This window comes from Spermophilus citellus (assembly GCF_964194105.1).
Source record: "Spermophilus citellus genome assembly, chromosome: 13".
NCBI lineage: Eukaryota > Metazoa > Chordata > Mammalia > Rodentia > Sciuridae > Spermophilus > Spermophilus citellus.
The window spans coordinates 54,639,461-54,659,558 of record NC_138193.1 but is presented as its reverse complement, the minus strand read 5'-3'; the positions used below and the strand labels follow the sequence as shown (position 1 = coordinate 54,659,558).

The 20,098-nt window shown below is 53.7% G+C and overlaps 2 protein-coding genes across 6 annotated transcripts in view; both read right to left on the bottom strand.

The window, feature by feature from the left end:
* SFXN5 (sideroflexin 5) overlaps positions 1-600 on the bottom strand; it is a gene marked incomplete at its 5' end in the record, with an annotated part of 112,681 nt that extends 112,081 nt beyond the window's left edge. For 2 of the 3 annotated variants that reach the window (XR_014018692.1, XM_081265543.1), the window contains one exon: positions 398-600. Coding sequence is in view for 2 of the 3 variants with exons in the window: in XM_081265543.1 (XP_081121669.1) it covers positions 398-499 (102 nt within the window). The remainder of the gene's footprint in view (positions 1-397) is intronic. The other variant, XM_081265544.1, reaches the window with a different exon arrangement.
* A 3,240-nt stretch (positions 601-3,840) lies between these two features.
* The window catches only part of RAB11FIP5 (RAB11 family interacting protein 5), a 34,234-nt gene continuing 17,976 nt past the window's right edge, over positions 3,841-20,098 (bottom strand). The window contains exons 2-6 of one of the 3 annotated variants that reach the window (XM_081265534.1): positions 16,110-16,543; positions 15,282-15,978; positions 7,671-9,680; positions 4,366-4,555; positions 3,841-4,130 (exon numbers count right to left, since the gene is read on the bottom strand). In XM_081265534.1, coding sequence (XP_081121660.1) covers positions 3,927-4,130; positions 4,366-4,555; positions 7,671-9,680; positions 15,282-15,978; positions 16,110-16,543 — 3,535 coding nt within the window. In that variant the 3' untranslated portion in view covers positions 3,841-3,926. The remainder of the gene's footprint in view (positions 4,131-4,365; positions 4,556-7,670; positions 9,681-15,281; positions 15,979-16,109; positions 16,544-20,098) is intronic. The other 2 variants (XM_081265535.1, XM_081265536.1) reach the window with 2 other exon arrangements.

Here is a 20,098-nt window from a genome sequence, read left to right as displayed (position 1 = left end):
CACGCCAACTTCTCACCCAGGGCCGGGCCCGAACTTTGCACCGGGAGTGGGCGGCTGCACAAGCTGGAGCGACCCTGCAAAAGCAGACCGGACCCGGGAGTCCGGGCCTCGGTCGTCAGTAGCCAATCAAAGAGCGCCTCGGGCGAGAAGGACTGGAGGGCGCGGGCAGGAGAGAAGTGACAGAAACAACCGCCAATAGGAAGTCAAACTGGGAGTCCTCGCCCGGCCCATTGACCAATGGGAAAAGGGTGGTTGTGGCCGAGGTCCCCGCGGCACTAACTGCAGGCTCCGGTGGCCGCGGGTCGGAGACCCTTGGGCTAAAGGGGACTTTGGAGGGGAGTTTGCCAGCCCTTCCTATGCCACCCGCCGACATGCAGATCACAGCTCCGGTCCTCACCTGCTGGAAGCGGGGTTTACCCAGTTGGAAAGGCGGTGCATCGGTCGAAGCATTAGCGGCACTAGCTGCCGCCGCTGATGCTGTAGTCGCTGTATCCGCCATGGCCACTGACGCCCGCAATCCCCGGCCCTTTTAAAATGTCCCTCCTCGGCCCCCGCCACAGCTGCCTCTCCCAATTGGCCACGAGCAACCGCAGCAAGCAGGGCGCGCAAGGGGTTGTGGGAAGTGTAGTTTTTCTCTTCTTAGAATCTTGACAACCTCAGACTGCGGAGAGTTGCATACACGCAGCCTCCGTCTCGGTGTTGCAGGCGTCGGTAGTACCGGAAAGGTATGTAAGCATGGCCCTGAGGTTCCGGTAGGGGAACACCGGGCGGCCCCTCGCTACTAACCTGCCCACAGAAGTTTGGGTTGATGTCACAGACATCGCGCCTGAAGCGGCAGCCCAGAACAAGGGCCCTCCACCAATGGGTCTGACCTGGGACCAGATGGTCAAGGACTCCAGGTGAAGTGGGGGTTAACTGGGAGGGCTTTCTGCAAGGACTTGCAATGCTGAATTTTCCTACAGTTTCTTGTATCACCACCCTACCTCCCACCCTGTGCTCTCCAGGCATACTAACACTCCGTTCCTAGAGTAAGCTGGGCTTTTGCCGCCCAGTCCTTCATGCCCTCCACCTTCTTTGACCAACCAAGGAAGATCCCTCCTGGGCCTTACTTCCTGGGAGGAAGAGAACTGTCGGGGTGTGGGAGGGAGGTGGGGGGAGCCTGCTGAAAATAGGGTTAAGTACCAGCTCCAAGGACTTTAGATAAGGAGCAACCCTAGCAAGGATAGTAAACACTTCTACATAGAGCAGCTTAAGACTCCTAGTTGAATCTGGTCAATGAACCAGACTGGGGGTATAAGGGGCTGTCTGTTTCACCGAAGACAGTGAAATTATATTGGACTTGACTCTGGGAAACCTCACTTTGGGTCTTCTTGGTCTCAGGGTAAAGTGCAGGGTTGGCTCATGTCCGCCCATACCTTTCTGAAGGTTGTAGCACTAATGGATGAGCAATAAGAAACAGAATTTTCCTTTAGCTGAAAAGAGAATCTAGCTAACTATAAGGAACAATTGTGTTTTGGATTTGTAATTTATCTCCCCCTACTAGACTTGACAAAGTAGCTTGAGAACAGAATTCAAGTCTTGCCATCTGTATTTCCTCACTGTATCAATAAACATGGCCATAATAGATGTCTGATTAATAGAGATCTTGTGAGTTGGTGAAAGATTGAGTCCCAGCCATTGGGCAACACTGTACTGCTGCCCTGTGATATCATCGGTGAACCCCACCCACTTCAATTCAAGGCTGCCTTCTTCCACAGGCAGCCTCCTTCACACACTCATTCCAAAACAGGAACAAGACAGACCACCTGCAGTATGTGAAATTTTATTCTTCATAAAGTGCTTGAAACATGAAGAACAAGCTCTTTATAAACAGAGGAGTTACAACTAGTAAGACAAACAGCTAAGCAGAATGGTACCTGCTTCCTGACCACCCCACGGCAGCTCTTCTCCATCTTGTGGCCAGAACAGAAACATCAAACAAGAATCCTGGGTTTCAATTCAAACCTTCTTCTAAAGACACCCCTGCCCTGAGCACATGAGAGGCCCAACATCAAGGATGGTGAAAGATCAGGACTGAAGCTGGGATCACCTAGAGCCCAGAGGAATACCTAGTAGGGGAGTGATCTCCTTACTCAAGAGACACCTCCACCCCCAATCACTCCAAAAAACATAACTGAAAATCTGGACACCTATGGATACTTTTCTCAGCTATGCTGAGCGGACATTAAAGATGTCAACTCTGCAGGGGCTTTCCCCCATGTATGGGGCTCCTGTGCATCCTGGCAGAAGACTGACATCACCCACAGAGCCCATCTCCTATGAGGCCTTCTGAGTGAGCCCACAGGCTCTCATGAAGAAGGGAGCCCCAGGAGGGCTCTTGCCTCTTCAATGGGCCAAAAGTACCCTCCTTTGGCATCTTCTCACCTCCCACCCTTTGCTAATGAAGGATGCCCAAGCCACCAAAGGGTCCCAGCAGATGTCATGGGGATAGCCTACTACGCTTTCCATAAGCAAACCAGAGGCTGAGCCAAAGGGCAGATACTTCATTTCAAAGTGTACTGCAGCCAAGCCAGGCAAGGTGCCGGGGGATGAAGGGACAGGCCAGGACAGAAGCTTAGTGGATAGGTGGGAGGGCAACAAAGGCTTTTTTCTCTATGTACAGGAGTCTCCTAAGGCATAGTGTGCCCTCCCACTTCCAGAGCAGCCAACTGCTGCTTGGTTGAGGCCTGACAGAATGAGAGTGAGCAGAGCAGCCTCAGCCTGCTCCCATCAGAAGTTTTTATCCTAGGATCTGCCTAGGAGGGAAATGGGCAAGATGGCAGGAAGGCTGAGGAGGCAGCAGCACTTGGCCTGGCTCTTAGCTGAGATTAACTCTGGGAAGGGAAGAGCACAGAGCAAGGCTACCTCCATCCCCTCTTCCCCTTCCCAGAGCCACCCCCAAGTGCTCAACAGGAGGGGGAGGCCACCAGGAAGGAAAGGTCTACATCCAGAGGCTCTTGACCCCACACGCAAAAGGCACGTTTTAATTTGTTTCCAAAATTTCAAACCCTGCAGCAGCACAGAGTTTTGGCATCTGGACAGACAATAAGAACAGATATGGAGGCTTCATCCCTAAAACAAAAGCAGCCCAAAGCTCAGACCTGGACAGGTCCACACATCAGAGGTGAGTGAGAACCTGAAAATCAAGGAGCTCTCCCCTGACCCAACCCTACCTCCACAGTCACCCATGACACTCAGTGGAAAGGTCCAGAGAAGGGCAGGGAGCAGCCTGGAGAGCACACGGCACCACCTCCATCTATACTGCACCCCTGATACAAGCAGCTCCAAACAGAAACAGACTCAGGACGCAGCAGAACAGACCAGGCCACATGGGCTCCCCGCTCTCGGGATGGGCACGGGGCAGAAGAATAGGCACACTGGCTGCCTACAACCTACAAACAGGCAAATTGGTCCTGTCCCAGTCCCAGCAATACTAGGAAATGAAGAAGATGAGGGATTGGCCATGGGAAGGAATGGCTGACATCCTTGGAGGATAATAAAGTCTGTGCTACAGCAGTCTGGTCCCAGATACCACATCAAACTGCAGCTCTCCCTGTTCCATCTTGGGGGCTAATTTCCCTATTCCAATTTCTTGGAGCCCCCAAAGCTAAGGGTTATGAAAACAGGCAGGTGGGAAAGACTGAGTGCTCCCAGAGACGCATGGTAGTAAAGGAACCTGAGGCTCTAACGGGAGTCCAAGGGCTCACTTCCAGCAGCCCCAGTAGAGGCAGGAGGGAGAGGGAGCATGGAGTGGCCAGGAAGACAGACTGCACCCCGTCCCAGATGAGAATGTGCTCAGCAGGAGGGAGGGTGGGCGGGCAGGTGGTCACAGCCCCTGTCTGGGTAGCAGGTCCTCACCAACCCTCTAGGGATGGGGACAAGGGAGGCTACTTGGGGGGCTCAGGGGGGATCTGCAGCAGTGTGGGTGAAGTCTCCATGATCCGCACCAGCAGCCGGTCGATGTAGCTCTCCAGCTCCTGCACATGCTCATCCCGCTGGCTCAGCTCCCGCTCCCGCTGCAGGAGCAGGCCAATGAGTTCGTCGTGGGTCAGATGGTAGTACTTGGCCGACTGATCCAGCACAGCAGAGTCCTGAAGCCAGATGGAATGAGAATGAGCAGAGCAGCCCCTGGCCTACTGCCCACCTACACCCCAGTACCCCATCACAGGCCCCAGAGCTAACTGTTTCAGATGCCAGGGACGGGCTAACCAACTTCAGGACTGTGGCCTGGGGACCTGGCCTGCTCACTCTTCCACCCTCCCAATGCTACAGGCCCCTCCACAGCACCATGTTCTGTCAGATTGCCCCTGGCACCCTGGGTCTCACCTTCAATCTCTTGGTGTCCACCATCTGGCCAAGCTGGGGTGCCGGAGCCACAGGCTGAATACCACCAGATGTGACTGTTTTGAGCTTCTCCAGCCCACTGCTCAGAGCTGTGCTCAGACTGGAGCGGGACTGCTTCCTATCAGAAATGCCCTCTGCAGGGACAGCACTGAGGGGCTTCACAGGATGGGGACTGCAAAGACAGAAGATGGGTTATGAGGGGAGAAGGGTGGCACTGGGAAGGTGGGGCCACCTTCTCTGTAGAGCCCCAAGTCTGCTGTACAGCTGAGGTCTCTTGGGCAGCAGCACCCTGCATGCCTCAATCTGCGTCCCACCACATGCCCTCTCCACATTTCATTCCCCCTTTGACCTAATCACCTGGTTCTTTGGCAGAGGCCACTCTACAAATTTCTGCATTGTACTGGGAATTTGCCAGGGACACCAGCCTCCAGCCATTTTCTCTTCCTCCTCTTCTATACTTTCTCTAGGGAGGTAGCCAACCTTCCCAGCTTCCCCAGGACTGTGGGGATTCCCAGAACATGAGATTTCAGAGCTAAAACCAGGAAAGACCTGAAGTTCTTGGCTTTGCCATAATCACTTGTGCACCCAGTCAGGGTTATGAGTCCCCTCAACCTGTACTTGCTCGCTCACCCTCAGTCATCACCACTTTCCTCAAACCCAAACCGCTCCAGAGCATGGATGCCACACTGTGTATCTAATTTCTTACCTTTTGTTGACTCCTCAACCCATGAGAACAGGACCTCAGCCCAGCACAGGAGAACCTGCTGTGGCAGTGGGCCTGGCATCTCCCCTCCTTGCCTCTCTGGAGTCCAATCCACACCTGTACTACTCCTTCCTTTAGGCTGCTCTCCCTCCTCTTGCCCCAATACCTCCACCTGAGGGCCTTATCTCAGGCTCAACTGCTGGTCTGCCCCTGGTGTCTCTCCCCTTCATGTTCCCCCTGACCCAGCCTCCCACCCAAGTCTCCAGCTCCAGCCCAGACCTCACTTTCAGGCTCTAGACCAGTGCAAACAGTTGCAGGCTGGCTCAATCATTCCCTCATGATCCACCTCTGGTGCCACATGCTCTCCTCCCACCTGCCTTTTCCTCTGAGCTCCCCCAGCAGAGAGCCTCCCAGGGCCCAGTCAAAAACCCGGGTGTCCTTCTGACTTGTCCTCTTCAGCCTCAGCCTTCATCAATCAAGCCCTGCCACCTTCCTACCTTCTCTCAAGCCATCTTCTCTTCAAGCCAGGGCTAGCTACACATTTCCTCCAGCCACAGCTAACAGCTCTGCCAAGCAAATCTTGCCTACTTCCAACCACCTCCCACTCTGCTGCAGGATAATGATTTCACCTTTCCACCCTTCAATGGCTTCCATCAAAGTGAGAACACAATCTAACAAAATCTGGGGCCTGCCCTTTCCTCGTGGCCCACCATTCCCCAGCAAGAAAGAGAAAGAATGCTATCTGTTAAGGACCTCATAAAAGCTAGTCCTGTATCTGAAGTATTGCCATTTCCTCCCACTGGCCTATTCCTACTCCTGTTTCAAAGCAGTGCAAAGCCACCTCCTCCAAGAAGGCTTTCTGATTCCCTCAGGCTAAGATGAGCCTCTTCTGGGCTCCCCTGCACTTATAACACTTATATAAGCTATAAGCATCAGGCTCTCAAATCAGCCAACCTATCCTTGGGGGACCTCTTACAAATTTATGCTCCCTCTACAGAGGCTTTAGGCCATTCAGAAGTTGGAAGCAAAGTGGCCCAAAGACCCAGAGAAGCAGTTCTGTTACTTGGGGTAGTGCTGCAGATTCAGTCACACAGTATTGGAAGAGTGGCCATGTGCCCAGCAGCAGGACAGAGTAGGGAAAAAACCAGGCGCTTAACTGCCACTTAGGAATCCACACTAGAAATGGGTACAACAACACTTCTAAGGGGGCCATCTATGGTGGTGCAGGAATGGATGACCAGTACAGCAAAAAACACTCTAAGTAAGTTGGCAGCAGGAAGCCTGGGCTCCAGTCCAACTGCCCCACATCTGAAGGACCTTGGTCCCTGCAGCTCTTATCTGAGAAATGGGGTTAGCTCTGCTTCACCATGCAAAGCACAGACATGAAGCCAACTCTGAAAAGACAAAACTTTCAAAAAGTGGCATGTGTAATTAAAGGTCGTGCTGGAGGCTGGGGACCAGCTGACAATGCTGTGATCAGGAAGCGAAGAAGCTGCAACCACCAGATCCCTCACCTGCTCCCCCTATCACAGGTGGCACAGCACTACCCACAGCTGGAGGAGAAAGATGGGGCATCCAGACTCCCTCCCACCCACTTCTCAGTGCCAGCAGTTGCCCCCAAGGCCTTTCTTTCTGGGACCTGTCTTCCCCACTGGACTGGGAATTCCTTGGGTCTGACATAGAGCAGATGCTCAGGGAACTCAAGTGACTAACGTGTGAGCTAATGAGGGATGAAGGCCTGACCGTACCCCAGGGCCCACGTGCTCATCAGGAGCAGCAGCCCCTCTGCTCACCCCTTCTTAGAATGCTCCTGGTCCCCTGGACTCTGCAGCCAGCTGAGCCACACTTACCATATCCCAATCCTGAGCCTCTAGACCTGTGCCCCCGACACCCTATACTGCAACCCCAAAACCAAGGCCCAGTGACCAGAATCACACAGGCCTCCTTGGTCCATTCAGCAGTCCTACTGACCCTAGAGGCTGGTGCCTCTGAAAGGCAGGAAACCAAAGACAGACAAGTGGCTAATGTGCTGCAGAGGCAGAAAGCCTTCTTTTGCCACATGTGAGAAGCATTTTAGCTTTCCTCTCTCTCCTCTGAGGGTTTCTCCCACTTCCTCTCTGACCTTTGACCCTCCTCTGGTTCTCTGACCCAAGTCCTCACCTCACCTGGACATAAAACAGTCCGCAGCTTCACTGCCAGCCTGCTCCCCCACCGCCTGTCAGAAGAACTGGGTGGACCTCCATGTTTAGCAAGCTCCACTCCTATCCGCAGTCCCCCTGCCTTGCATGCAAGGCTCTCACCCCCCTCCTGCGAGCACATACTGCTCTCCCCAACTTTGTTCCCTACTCCCTCCTCCTTGTCAGTGCTGTCCCCCAAACTCCCGGCTTATGGGGCCACCCTGATTGTCCAAGGCCCCATGATGGAGGCAGCTTCAGGGCTGGTACCAGAGAAAGCTCAAGACTTCACAGCCTCCACCATCCTGCCTGGGGTAGAGCAAGGAGGAGGCTGGGATGTGAACACCTCACCCACTGCTATACTGGGCCCCATTCCCATTCCTCCTGATGGGAGGTGGATGGATGCTCACCTGGCACGGGGCTGTAGCTCCTCAGCTGGTCGTGTCTCCAAGGGCAGAAGCACAAGCGGGGAGGCTGGGGTGGCTGCAGCGTGGTCTTCCCCTTCAGGGGCAGGGGAGCCTCCAGGGAGGGAGGGCTCAAAGGGGCGGGGGAGTGAGGCTGGCTCCCCGGGGGGTGGGGAGGTAGAGGTCAGGGGCCAGGCTCCAGGCAAGGGAGAGCACAGAAGGCCTGGACCCACATGGCGGTGACTGGCCCAGGGCGGGAGAGGGGGCGGAGGAAAGGCAGGTTCTGGGGGCGTGGGCAGCTCTTCCGGACCAGAGTGGATAGAAGATTCCCTGGACCCTGGTGGGGATGTAGATGGGAGGCTAGGGGGATCTCGGCTCTCCTGAGACAAGAAGGGTCTCAAGGCATCCTCTGAGGCCCACAGATCAGCCTGCTGGGGGGTGACTGACAAAGGCCCAAGCCTCTCTCCGACTGGCCCTAGACTCTGGGCCTCAGAGCCTTCTCCCCTGTCTAGAGTCCCTGCAATCTGCTGACTGGGCAGTGCCAAGCTTAATGAATTACAGGGTATGGGGACATGACCCTCAGGGCACCTGATGGGCACAGACGGGCAGGCCCCAGACCTAGAGGGGCTGGGATCCTCTACTAGCTCCTCCAGACTTGGCTCACCTAGCAGGGTCCCAGAAGACCGGCTGTCAGACTCCTCTGAGTCAGGCTTCCTGCCCTCCCCCTTGGTCTCCAATGGACCAACAGTGAGTGCATCTGGGGTAGAGTTTTCTCCTCCTGCCCCTGCCCCCCAGCTACTCAATCCCCCTGCAGCCTTCTCTTGTTCCTCCTCCTCCTCCTCCTCCTCCTCCTCCTCCACTTGAGAATTTGAGGGTGTGAAGAGGCGGGGTGGTTTGGGAGGTGGTGTGCTGGGCCTCAGCCCCTCCTCCTGCTCCTGCTGGGGTTTAGGCTCTGGCTCCGGCTCTGGCTCCTCTGGCTCCAGCTCCAGGGGGAGAGGCCCCTTGCTTCCTTTGAGGATCACAGTTTCTGGTGACTCTGCTTGCACCCGGGGAGGAGAGAGCACATCAGACTCTCCTTGCAGGACAGTTGAGGCCATCTCAGTTGCAGGAGAAATGGTGACCACATCCCAAGGCCAGGAATCATCTGTATTGAGCTCATGGAAAAGCTGATTTTCACCTCTGGGGGCCTCCTCATCCTGGCCCTCAGGAGTGTCATCTGAACCTGGTAGCCTCTCCCACACACTGATCACTTCTGGAGAGCTGAAAAGAGATGTCCCACTGTCTGCTGGACTCTGTCCAGCTCCCACTTCTGGGTCCGGCGGCTCCCTGTCTGGTGCTGAGGTCGAGGCTCTCAGTTGCGGCTGGGCTGATGCAGAGGGCAGGCCAGGCCCAGCTGACCCAAGGGGCCCTGGGTCAGATGCACTTGTGTTCTGCTGGTCCAGTTCAGAGTCCAGAGGAGCCCCAGGCTCCAGCCATATGCTGCTCCCACCTCTTCCTCCCCCAGGGTCTCCCTGGGGCTCAGCTGCCTTCACTGTCAAGGCCTTGGGGCCTGGGGCCTGCAGCCCAGCCGCCTCCAGCCCCACTCCTTCAGGGGCCAGGATCTCGCTCCTGGCCTCCGGATGCAGCCTGCCAGCAGCAAAGATGTTGAAGGTGTCGTCCCACTCAGGCAGGGCTTTCCCAAGGGAGGCCAGGGGGGCGGGGCTGGCCCTCGAGGCACTGGGGAGAGAGGGAGCAGGTGAAGGAGAGTTTAGTGCTATGTCGGCTATGAGCTCCTCGAAGAAGGGGTTGCTCTGCAAGGAGGTGAGGAACGGGTTGGTGACACCCAAGAATCCAGATGGGGTGGCTTCGGGGGTGATGGTGGCGGTGGCAGCAGCAGGGGAGGCGGCTGCAAAAAGGTTAGTGCTTAGCATGGGAGCAGCGGTGGGAGCAGGAGTGGGGGGGGCCGGAGCCCAGGGGGAGCAGGGGAAGTGGTGAGGAGCAGCTGGGTCAGGTTCTACCTGAGGAGACACGTCCAGGCTGTGGAGGGAGACAAAACCATGAGCCTCCTGGTTAATGCGGAGACTGGAAAAGGCCCTGCCGAGTACCATGCCCCCACCCCTGCCTTCAAGACCAGGTGCCACGGCACTACTTGGGCCAGGGGCCAGAAAGAAGTCCAACATATGACTTTATTAGGCACCACCCAAGGAGAAGGGTGCTGGGCACAACTAACTTAATCCTCATACTGGCCCCCATCTTACAGCAGGATCCAAACCTAAACCAAGTGTTCCCTCCTCTGTCCCATGCTAAAGAGTCTTGATCAAATTTACACTTAACTCTTTGTCAAATTTATACTCCAAAAACATCTGAAAGTACCTGGCATCTCTTTTAGGACTGAGAGCAAAGACACTATCCAGCTTGAAGGGGAGAGAGAACAGAATAAGGCCAGGCCTGGGTATTTGGCTGGACAGGACCAGCACTAAGAGAACCAAGCAGGACTCCTAGAATTTGGGTTCCTGAAACAGACTGGGCTGCATTGATTCCCTGAAGAAGCAGGTAAGGATGGACTGTCATCCAGCATGACAAGGTGATCATCAAAGAGGAAGGCCCATCTCATTTTTTTGAGGGGCAACCTAATCCACCAGGGAAGACAGGCTCCTGCCGAGGACACCTCCTGTTGGGTATCCACACAGCCTAGCGCCTGCCCATGGTGCCCCCTCACCTCACCTCCCTTGTGGATCAGCCCTGGGAGATAAAGAATGGGGAAGTAATGGCCACAGCAACTCTGTATAAATCTCCAGGGTCCCCACAAAAATCTCTGGCCACCCTGAGGGCAGGGGCATGACAAAGCAGGGACAGGGTAGGTCCTCTCAGGAAACCCATTCCTTAATAGTGAACCTATAGTCCCCCCAAACACTGGAGACCACCACAGGGCCTTCCAGCACTTCAGCCATACCTATGAACAAAGCCCATTCCAGAGATGCCTGGGCATACTCTAGACTTAGAGTTTTTGCTGCCCCAAGACACAGACTGGAGGCCATAAAAACTGTAGGAGGAAAGCAGACCAAACACTAGGGTTTCCTGGAGTCTAACAGGAGTTACAGCTAAGCCCACAGTCAGACCTACACCTGGTGGCCTCACCACTGCTCTAGCAGTCTCACTCCTCGTGGCTGGCATCTGGCCCCCTCTCCAAGCTCCCAAGGCCCACTCCTAGACCTCTGCCTGCCTAGGTGGAAACATCAGAGGGAAAACTCCACACCCATCTTCTCCATTCAGTTTCTTCTACAAGAAATGTGGGTGGTAAGCCCTGAGGCGGCAGAAGCCAGGCCTCACCAGATGGTCCATAAGAAATGTAGGCTGGGGGAACAGGGCATCAGTGGAAAGAGGCTGAGCTGTCTGGAGCTTGCCAGGGTCCAGACAAGGCAGGCCTGCACACAGAATCAGGCAGGCAATGGGAAGGAGTTCAGTTCAACCAGAGGCAAAGGTGGATCCCAGAGACAGGAGTAGGGAGGGTGGGTCACAGCCAGGTCTGGGCCACCTCTCTCCCAGTTCCCTTTGTGATGAGTGGCCAGAGTGACCTGGGAATGAGGGCCTCATTAACCCTGCAGCCTCAGCCTGGCCCCCCACTCACCCAGGAAGTTTCACAGGAGCCTGGTGGCAGTCACCACTGCAAGAGGAGGAGCACAGGGAGGCCAAGCCAGGTTCAGCAGCCTCCCTCCCCACCATGGCTCTCCAGAGACGAACATGAACTCGTTGGTATGGAATCCACTAAGGGCTCTCCCCAGAGAACGGGGCTCTGGGTACAAGGCGCCAGGCACAGCAGGCTTCCCAGAGCAGGGGTGCTTGAGAGCATTCTGTACATCCTGATCTCCAGAACACTCTCCCCTTCATCTGTCCTCTCCCTATCAACACCAAGGGCACGTTCTGAAGGATCTCACTTCAAAACATCCTCTCCCTGCCAGTACTCCTGGCACAGGTCAGAAGCACATTCCCTTGTGTGGTCCAACTCTGTAGGCTGGGGTCTGAGACCAGAGAAAATTTTTCTAAGTCCTGGAACCCACTGTACTGGCCACCCCTAAACAGTGGGGACAAAATTATACTGACTTATCTTCTCATTTAGAGCCAAATGTTGGGGCGAGAAATCAGAAGACCAAATAACTCTGCCCCTTTAATCTGGGGGATAAAATGTTAGGACACACAGGAACTTGGGATGATAGGCTGGAACCTGCGACTTAATGTAAATCACCTATTCACTTAGGTAAATAGAAGGCCTTTTATTTATTTATTTATTTTGCAGTACTGGGGCTAGAACCCAGAACTTTAGGCGGCAAGCATTCTACCACTGAACCCCCACCCTCGTGACCTGCCACTGACTTAAACACCAAACCTCCCACCACCTCTGTAGCTAGGGGGCAGCTTTCACTAGTAGCCACTCTTCCTTAGGCTGAGATGAGTTCTGTGTCCTTGTCCCATGCATTATTCCCAAAACGGCAAAAATGGATCTGCATAGGCCTTCCACCAAGCAGTCCCACAGGGGCCAAAGCCAGCCTTCAAGGCACACCCAGCCGCAGCCAGTGTGCACTTCCGCCATCCCTCCTCAGGCATAGCCTCCTGGCGTCCTCCTGAGATGTGCCCCAGTGTCCAGGAAACCTTACCAGAAAGCTAGGCACACATTCTCCCATCATCTGTCACAATAAGGTGATAGGACCCTTGCAAGTTATAACTAGGAAGACTCCATCATTTCTTCCAAATGAAAATACTTTCAATATAATAACTATGCCAGGAAACCAGACACAAACTGGACAGAAGGCCTGACCAACTCTTAAGTAACTGGGCACATATCACAGTTTTCATTTACACCACCCAGGACACAGCCAGAAATATCGTGCCCCTCCAGCTATCATAGCACATCCCAGGCCCACAGGGACCTGCTGTCCCCCATATCTGGGGAGGGGCTGAGGAAAGGCAGAGATGCCAAAGGCCACTGTAATGACTCAACTGCCCTTCTGTTGTACCAAACTTATGTCCCCACTTTTTTTCCGGGGGGTGGGGGGTGTATTTGCATTTGATTCCTTCCAGTGCTCAAAGTTCTAGGGTTAGCCTGACTGGGGGTGGGGGGCAGATGAGGAAAACAAGGAACAGGCAGAAAAACAATCTACTCTGGCACTGACAGGTTAACATGAGTGGCTGCTGCCTGCCCTCAAGCACACACTAAATTGCTCAGCACAAATGACTTACAGCAGGGTCAGAGAACACTGATAAATCCTACGACCCAGATGGGAGTCGGTCTCAACTACCTCTCACTGACCCTCCTCCACACAAACAGGGGCCCAGAGTAACAGCCCCAGACCAGCAGACTAGGGTCACGTCAGAAGGACCTTCTCTGCTCCTCCGGCCTCCATTCCTCCTCTACCAACCTGTGTTTGGCAACAACACTGCAAGCGGACATTCAGCTTCAGGCTGCTCCATAGGGCACTGATGCCACATGGAAGCACTAGAGGGCGCCATTGCCCTTGCTAGAGAGGAACACCCAGAAATCTACAATAGCCCCAAGGGCAGAAGCACCCCAAACCCTAGGCCTACAGACAGGCTCCTCATGTCCCAGCTGGAGATCCTGCAGCTGCATTCAGCTACTACAGTTCTGGGTCTAGCCTACAGCCTGTGGCTGCTGTGAGCTGTCCCACCTCTCACTGTCTCCTCAGAAGCCCTAAGCAACCATTCCAAGTCAGAGACAAAAATCATTTCTTACAGGCCAGGTTTCCCTTCCCTGTAAGGCATATGAGGCAGGGTGCTGCTCCAGGCCAGGCATTTAACCAGAATAGTTCCTCCCACCCTACCTGGATGTACCACCAGGGCCTACCCTGTAGCTGCTACCTGCTAATGATCCAGGGAAGACAGGGATCCCTGGGAACCCTTCAGCCTAGTGGGAACAAGGCTCATGATTCAACTGTGAGCAGAACCTCAGCTTCCTTACATCCATTAGCGACCCAAATTCTCCAGACTCTGAAAGGCCATTAAAAGACATGGGGACACAAAAGGAAAATGGAGACTGGAGGGAGCCCAGAAGATAACAACCGCCCAATATCATTCACAGTCAGTCTGCAAGAGTCTGAGCCCAAAGCTTGAGTTCTCACCTACAAACAATCTCACAGAGATACTCACAGAATATCCAACGTACCCTGAAAAAGATCCAGATCCCCTACAGACAATAGCACTGATCCTAAAGTTTGTGCCCTTCTGCCCCATGCCCCCAGCTCCTCCCAGCAAATGCCCTGCCCACCACCTCCAGTACCTCTGGTTGTTATAGGACCACCAGGTTCAGTCTGGCAACCTGGCAAAGACCCACCCAATTCTTCCCAAGCGTCCCCTAGGCTACAGATGGCCAGCAGTCTCCTAGGCATTGGTGGGTAGGGGCTGGGAAGAAGGTACAGAACCAGCTGTACTAAGCAGGGGAGGCAAAGAGCAGCATCACCCTGAGACTAATCCAGCCCCAACACCCCTTGCATATGAACCTCTAAAGAGGACCACCATCTGGCCTGGCCTCAACCCAGGAAGGCCCTGTACCTCACCCCCTCCTCCTCTCAGCAGACTCAATTTCCAAAGGAAAGAGAAAAAGCAAGACTATAGGATTCCTCTCCCCTCTGCTGAAGAACAGGTGCAGGGTCCTCCCTCTCCTCTATCTCTTGACCCTTCACCACTGGCCCAGTCTTCCCAGTGGGGAGGGCAGGCTTGCTGAGGGACTGAAACAACTGGAATGCCACACTGGCTAGGGCTGCTACTTATGCTGCCATCCAGGCAGGTCCAGGCCCTTGGGAAGGGGAACACAGGCTTCTGTGACCTACATCTGAAGCTCCTCCCTGGACCTGCCAGACAATGCAGCAGCCTCCCCTGGCTCAAGGCAAGGGGGCCACAAAGGGGCCAGGGTAGAGGTCAGGGTTCTGCCTGGGGCCAAGCTGTGGAACTTGTCACATTCAAAAGACAGTAACTGTGATCAGCACTTCCGACAGTGCTATACTTCAAGACCACCAGACACTAGAAAGGGCCTGAGCCCAGGAGGCGGGGGCTAGGGGACTATATATTTCAGGGAAGCTACCATGGCCTCTTGCCAGGCTAGGAAACAACTGGGAGTAAGGAGAAGGAAAAGCAACAATTGTTTGACCCCTATTCCTTAGCAGGAAGAGGTCCCAGAGCCAGCAGGGCAGCTGAAGTGAAGTCATCTAGCTTCAGCAAAGGTGAGGTGTCCCCTGTTCCCACCTCACTACTTGCTAAGGCTTTCTCACCTTGAGATTAACGGGCAAGAGGTGGAGAGGTAAGGAAGCCAAGAATCTATTAAAGATAACCCCTTCTTGATTTTCTCCTATCTGTCCCTCCCTCAGGAACTGGGCATGCTAACTCAGGCAGCAGGGACAAAGGACAACCTCCACTGACAGGACCCTCAGGACACTGTGATCTTGCAACTTACCTGTGTCCACGTGCACAGAACGAGCCTTAGCTTAAGGAAACAGGATACCCCACTTAACCATGCGAAGCCAGCAGCCTGCCCGAGGGTCACGTTTGCTCCCTGGTCCTGCCCCCCGTCCCAGGCAGCAAACACCTCAGCATCCTCCCCAAGGAGCAAAGCTAGTCTTGCTAAGGACATACCTGGGTTTATGGGTTGGTTCCTTGGCTTCTCTCAGGCCAAACCAGCTACTCTTGGTCTTTTCCTCCCCACTGGATGAGTGGTGGGGGGAGGCCCCCAGGGCAGGACCTCCCTTTTCCCCCACAGAGCTGCGGCGTCCCAGCTCGCTCCGACTCAGCCCCTGGTGGTGGTGGAAGAGGCCCATCCGGGGCTTCCGCTCTTCCTTTCGAGCTCCCTCCTTCTCTACCACAGCCTCAGAGGAGGCCACCATCGGTGTGGCAACCTGGACCGGCTTTCCTTCTGGATGCCGGACCCCTTCTACGTCTCCAGAATGGCTAGCCCCAGTGGCCAATACTTTGGCTTGAGTGCCCAAGTCCTCTTGTCCAGGCACCACCTCCGAGCTGCTGGTGCCACGGCTGCCTCTGCCCCAGGAGTCCTCTGAGGACCGAGGCACCTCCTCAGAGGGCCGGGAAGAGACACCAGGCAGGGAGCTGGAGGGTGGGAATGGGCCTGAGATGGAACTGCGGTGCCGCAAGGGGGCCTGGGGCTCCTCGTTGTAGATGTGGCTCCCATTGACACAGAGGGAAGAGCGGGAGGCAGCATCAAGGTGGCCCTGGAGGTCGAGAAGGGCCCGGGGAGGAGCCACACGCATCTGGCTAGCCTCATCGCTGTAGGTCCTCTTGTGAGAGAGCAGCTTGGGAGACTGTGTGGAATCCCTACCTGAAAAGGAGACATAACTGTAGTTAGCACAGGCAAGGGAGCCCCATTTCCCAGCCCCAGGTCTTCCTTACCAGGAGGAGAGCCTGCCCTCCCCGTCCCTTCCCCAGGGCATGTGGCCCCAGCTCCCTCACCCTCAGTGGACAGCCAGCTGCTGCGGCTGGGAGAGCGGGTGAGAAGCTCGGCACCAGGGCCCTGGTAGGCCAGGCTCCCACTGGCCGAGGACAAGGTGCTGTCTGAGCCCAGCGAGGTATTGGACTGGGTCAGGGATGACTTGCGCAGCTTGTTTCGGAGGAAAAAGCCTTTAGCTTTGCCCATCTTGCCCAGGCTGCCCAGCTCTGGATCCTCAAGGGCACTACTTGGGAGGATGGCAGAGGAAGATTCCAGATCAAACTTCTTCTTGCCCTTCATCTTGTCCTTGAGCTTGCTGAAGGGGGACCGTGGCTTGTCCTTCATGGACAGGTCAAACATGCTGGCGCTCAAATTGTTGCGAGTGAACTGGATGGTGACTTGGATCTCTCCGCGTTCCTTCTCCTTCTTGCCCGTCTTGGAATGCAGCTTATACCATCTATGAGAATGGGGGAGTGGGCAGAGCTTTGGTCACAGGCTCAATGCACCTGGCTCCCCCCAGTGCCAGGCACCTCACAGGGCCTCCCCACAGACTCCTGCTCTGACATGCCAGCCCAGGCTGCCAAGCCACACAGCTTAAAAACTCCCAAACATTTCCCATGTGAAGAGAACCACATCCTGAGTGGGGGAAGGTCCTTGGGTGCACTCAAGCAGGGCACTGGTTGCCATGCCATGCCCCTCCCGCCAGCACCTTCCCCTCTGCTCAGAGACCCATGCTGTCCCATGCCCCTCTGAAACTCTGAGGCCCAGAGAGGTGAGGCTGGATCTGGGAGGGACTGCCATTTATCCAGGCCCACACTTCCTCTGGTTCACATCATCTCCTCTGGCTAGTCCCAGCCAAAGAACTACTCTTAGCTTTCAGAAAAGAACAGCTCACTCAAGAGGCCCAGGGCCAGGAACACAGGAATGCCAGTGCACACACACCCCTCACCCACACACTGACTCACCCCAAGTCCTGCCAGGAACACCTCTGAGAGATGGAGGGGCAGAAAGAACAGCAAGAGGCCTGAAGCAATGGAACACTCACTTGCCAAGCCACATGGATGTCATACCTCACTCCCATTCACACCTCATGAGCAGCTCCTGGGGAGCGGACACCACCCCGGTCTACAGCTCAGGAGAGTGATACTGCAGTAAAGTAGGAAGCAGACGGGAGAGGGGAGACTCCAAGTCAGGTTTTCATCCCAGGCAAGCCCATGTTCTTTCTACTTTCCACTTCTCAGGGAGACAAAAAGGGAGACCCCAACACATATGACCTTGGTGCAGAGTGAGGGGAGTCTACCCTACTGTAGAAGGGGCTGAGTGTGGGTTGGGAGCTTCTTAGAAAGCTAAACATACTCTTGCCATACAAGGAGTAATTGCATTCCTTGGTATTTACCCTACCAAGGTGAAAACCTATGCCCACAGAAAGACCTGCTCACAAATGTTTATGGCACCTCTAGTTATAAAACTGCCAAAACATGAAAATTGCCAAGATGCCCTTCAGTAGGTGAATAGATAAACAAACTGGTACATCCAGACAATGGAATATTATGCAATGATAAAAAGGAATGAGCTGTTGAGCCATGAAAAAACATGGAAAGATTATTTATTTATTGGGGGGGTTTTTTGTTTGTTTGTTTGTTTGTTTTTGTTTTATGGAAGAATTTTAAATGTGTAAGTAAAAGAAGCCAGTTTGAAAAGTCTACATACTTATATGATTCCACTACGACATTCTGGAAAGGCAAAACTACAGAAATAATAAAAAGATCGGTGTTTACCAGCAATTTAGAGGAAAGGAGGAAGGGATGAAGAGAGAGCACTGGGGCTTTTTATTTTTAGGGCAGTGGATCAATCCTGAACGACACTAATGAACACATGTCATTTTACATTTGTCAGACCCCACAGACTGTACACTACATGAAGAGTGAACCCTGAAGTAAACTGTAGACTCTAGGTAATAACAATGTCCTGATATTGGCCCATCATTCGTAGCAAACCTGCTACACTATGGTAAGACATTAATAAGACAGGAAATAATTGGAGACTCTTGGGGTAGATGGGAAGGAAATAATGGGGGCTGTAGGGGTGTATGGGACTTACATACTTTCTACTCATTTTTTTGGTAAACCTAAAACTGTTCTATATTAAAAAAGAATTTCTAATCGGGCTGAGGATGTGGCTAAAGCGGTGGCGCACTCGCCTGGCATGCATGTGGCCCGGGTTCGATCCTCAGCACCACATACAAAGATGTTGTGTCCGCCAAAAACTAAAAAAAATAAATATTAAAATTCTCTCTCTCTCTTTAAAAAAAAAACTCTAATCAATTTAAAGAAGAACAGAAAGTAAAAATAAACTGTGAAAGAAAGAATACAAGGGCTGGGGATGTGGCTCAAGTGGTAGCGCGCTCGCCTGGCATGCGTGCGGCCCGGGTTTGATCCTCAGCACCACATACCAACAAAGATGTTGTGTCCGCCGAGAACTAAAAAATAAAATATTAAAAAATTCTCTCTCTCTCTCTCTCTCTCTCTCTCTCTCTCTTAAAAAAAAAAAAAAAACAAAGAAATAATACAAGAAAGTTTTCCTGAACATGAATATCAGTGCCGGTACAAATGCTCCCCAAGTATGCAGCACAATGAATAAAATAGACCCATGCCCTCAATGTCACTGAGATCCCTTTTCCCTTTCCTTTCTTTTTGATAAGGCCTCACTATGTGCCCAGGCTGAGCTCAAACTTGAAATCCTCCTGCCTCAGCCTCCCAAATAGCTAGAATTGTAAGCGTGCACTGGTGTGCTCAGCTTTCACTGTGAGATTTCTGAACACCAGGCATGAAAAGGAAATCCTAAAGGCCTCCACTGAGGGGAAATAGGATCATGTGCCAGGAATGAAAAGTGTCCAGTCCTTGCCAGCCACACTGGGCTCTGTATGAAGTACACCTCCAAGTGCCCGACAGAAAGCTTTCCACCTACCTAGAGTTCTAGACCCAGCCCATCAAGCATGTAGGCAAAATAAGGTCTAGCAACTGTGGTCAGTTTGATCATCAAAGGGCTCGAAGTCCCTTGATGCACACACACTCCTCAGTAGCAGTATGGTAGCCATTCCTCTTTGGGATCCACCTACTGTACAGTCCTCAGCTCCCTGGGCTTCTGCAGGACATAGGGGGTTGAGAGCAGAGTCCTTTGTATGAAAAATCCCTACACATCCAAATATCCAGAATTAAGTCATGGCACAGACTTGGTAGTGCTGGCAATTTCTTTGTTGTTGTTTAACACTTTTTTTTAGGCTGTCCCAAGAGCACTTCCAAACTGCCTCCCTTACGAAGAGTTATTGTGACTGAACCTTCAGGTGCTCATCTTGAGCTACTCTCTGTCCCCTCCTTGGGACACACTTGATGGCCTGCACAGAGTGAGTATGGGCTGCTGGTTTTCCTTCCCAGCTTCTGGGAAGGCCAAGCCAGGCCAGAAAACAGTGGTGCAGCAGGAAAGGTAGAGCTCCATGCTCAAAGAGCATGTGCCTCTTGGGAGTCCAGATACGCAGGGGCAGGAGTGCACGCCAAGAGAGCTGAACTGAAAGACAGCGTGTGAGGATGTCTGGGGCAAGTTTAGGGGAAAGACCTCCTAGCTGCCTCTGCCTCCTCCTGCCCTCTCAACCCAATGCCTGCCCTTGGCCAGACCCTTAAATCTTTAAAGACCACATTCCAGTCACTTTCCCCAGCTGTGGAATGGGCATTTAGCCCAGGAAGACACTGGGAAGTGAGGCAAAAGGAGTTTATGGATTCCAGTCCCAATTTAGCCAAGGCCCCCTGAGTGCCTGGAATCAGTAACAGATATCCTCTGCTGGGGCATGAAGGTCAGGGCACTCAGCCCCAGCTGGTCACATTCCACACAGCCAGAACAGTGGTTACCTCCCAGGTGTGAGGCTGCAGGGAACTATCACTTCCTACATTGGCTATTTCTGTCCTGTTCAAAATTTTTATAAGGAACACCTACTATGGGCCACAGGACAGGCCACTCT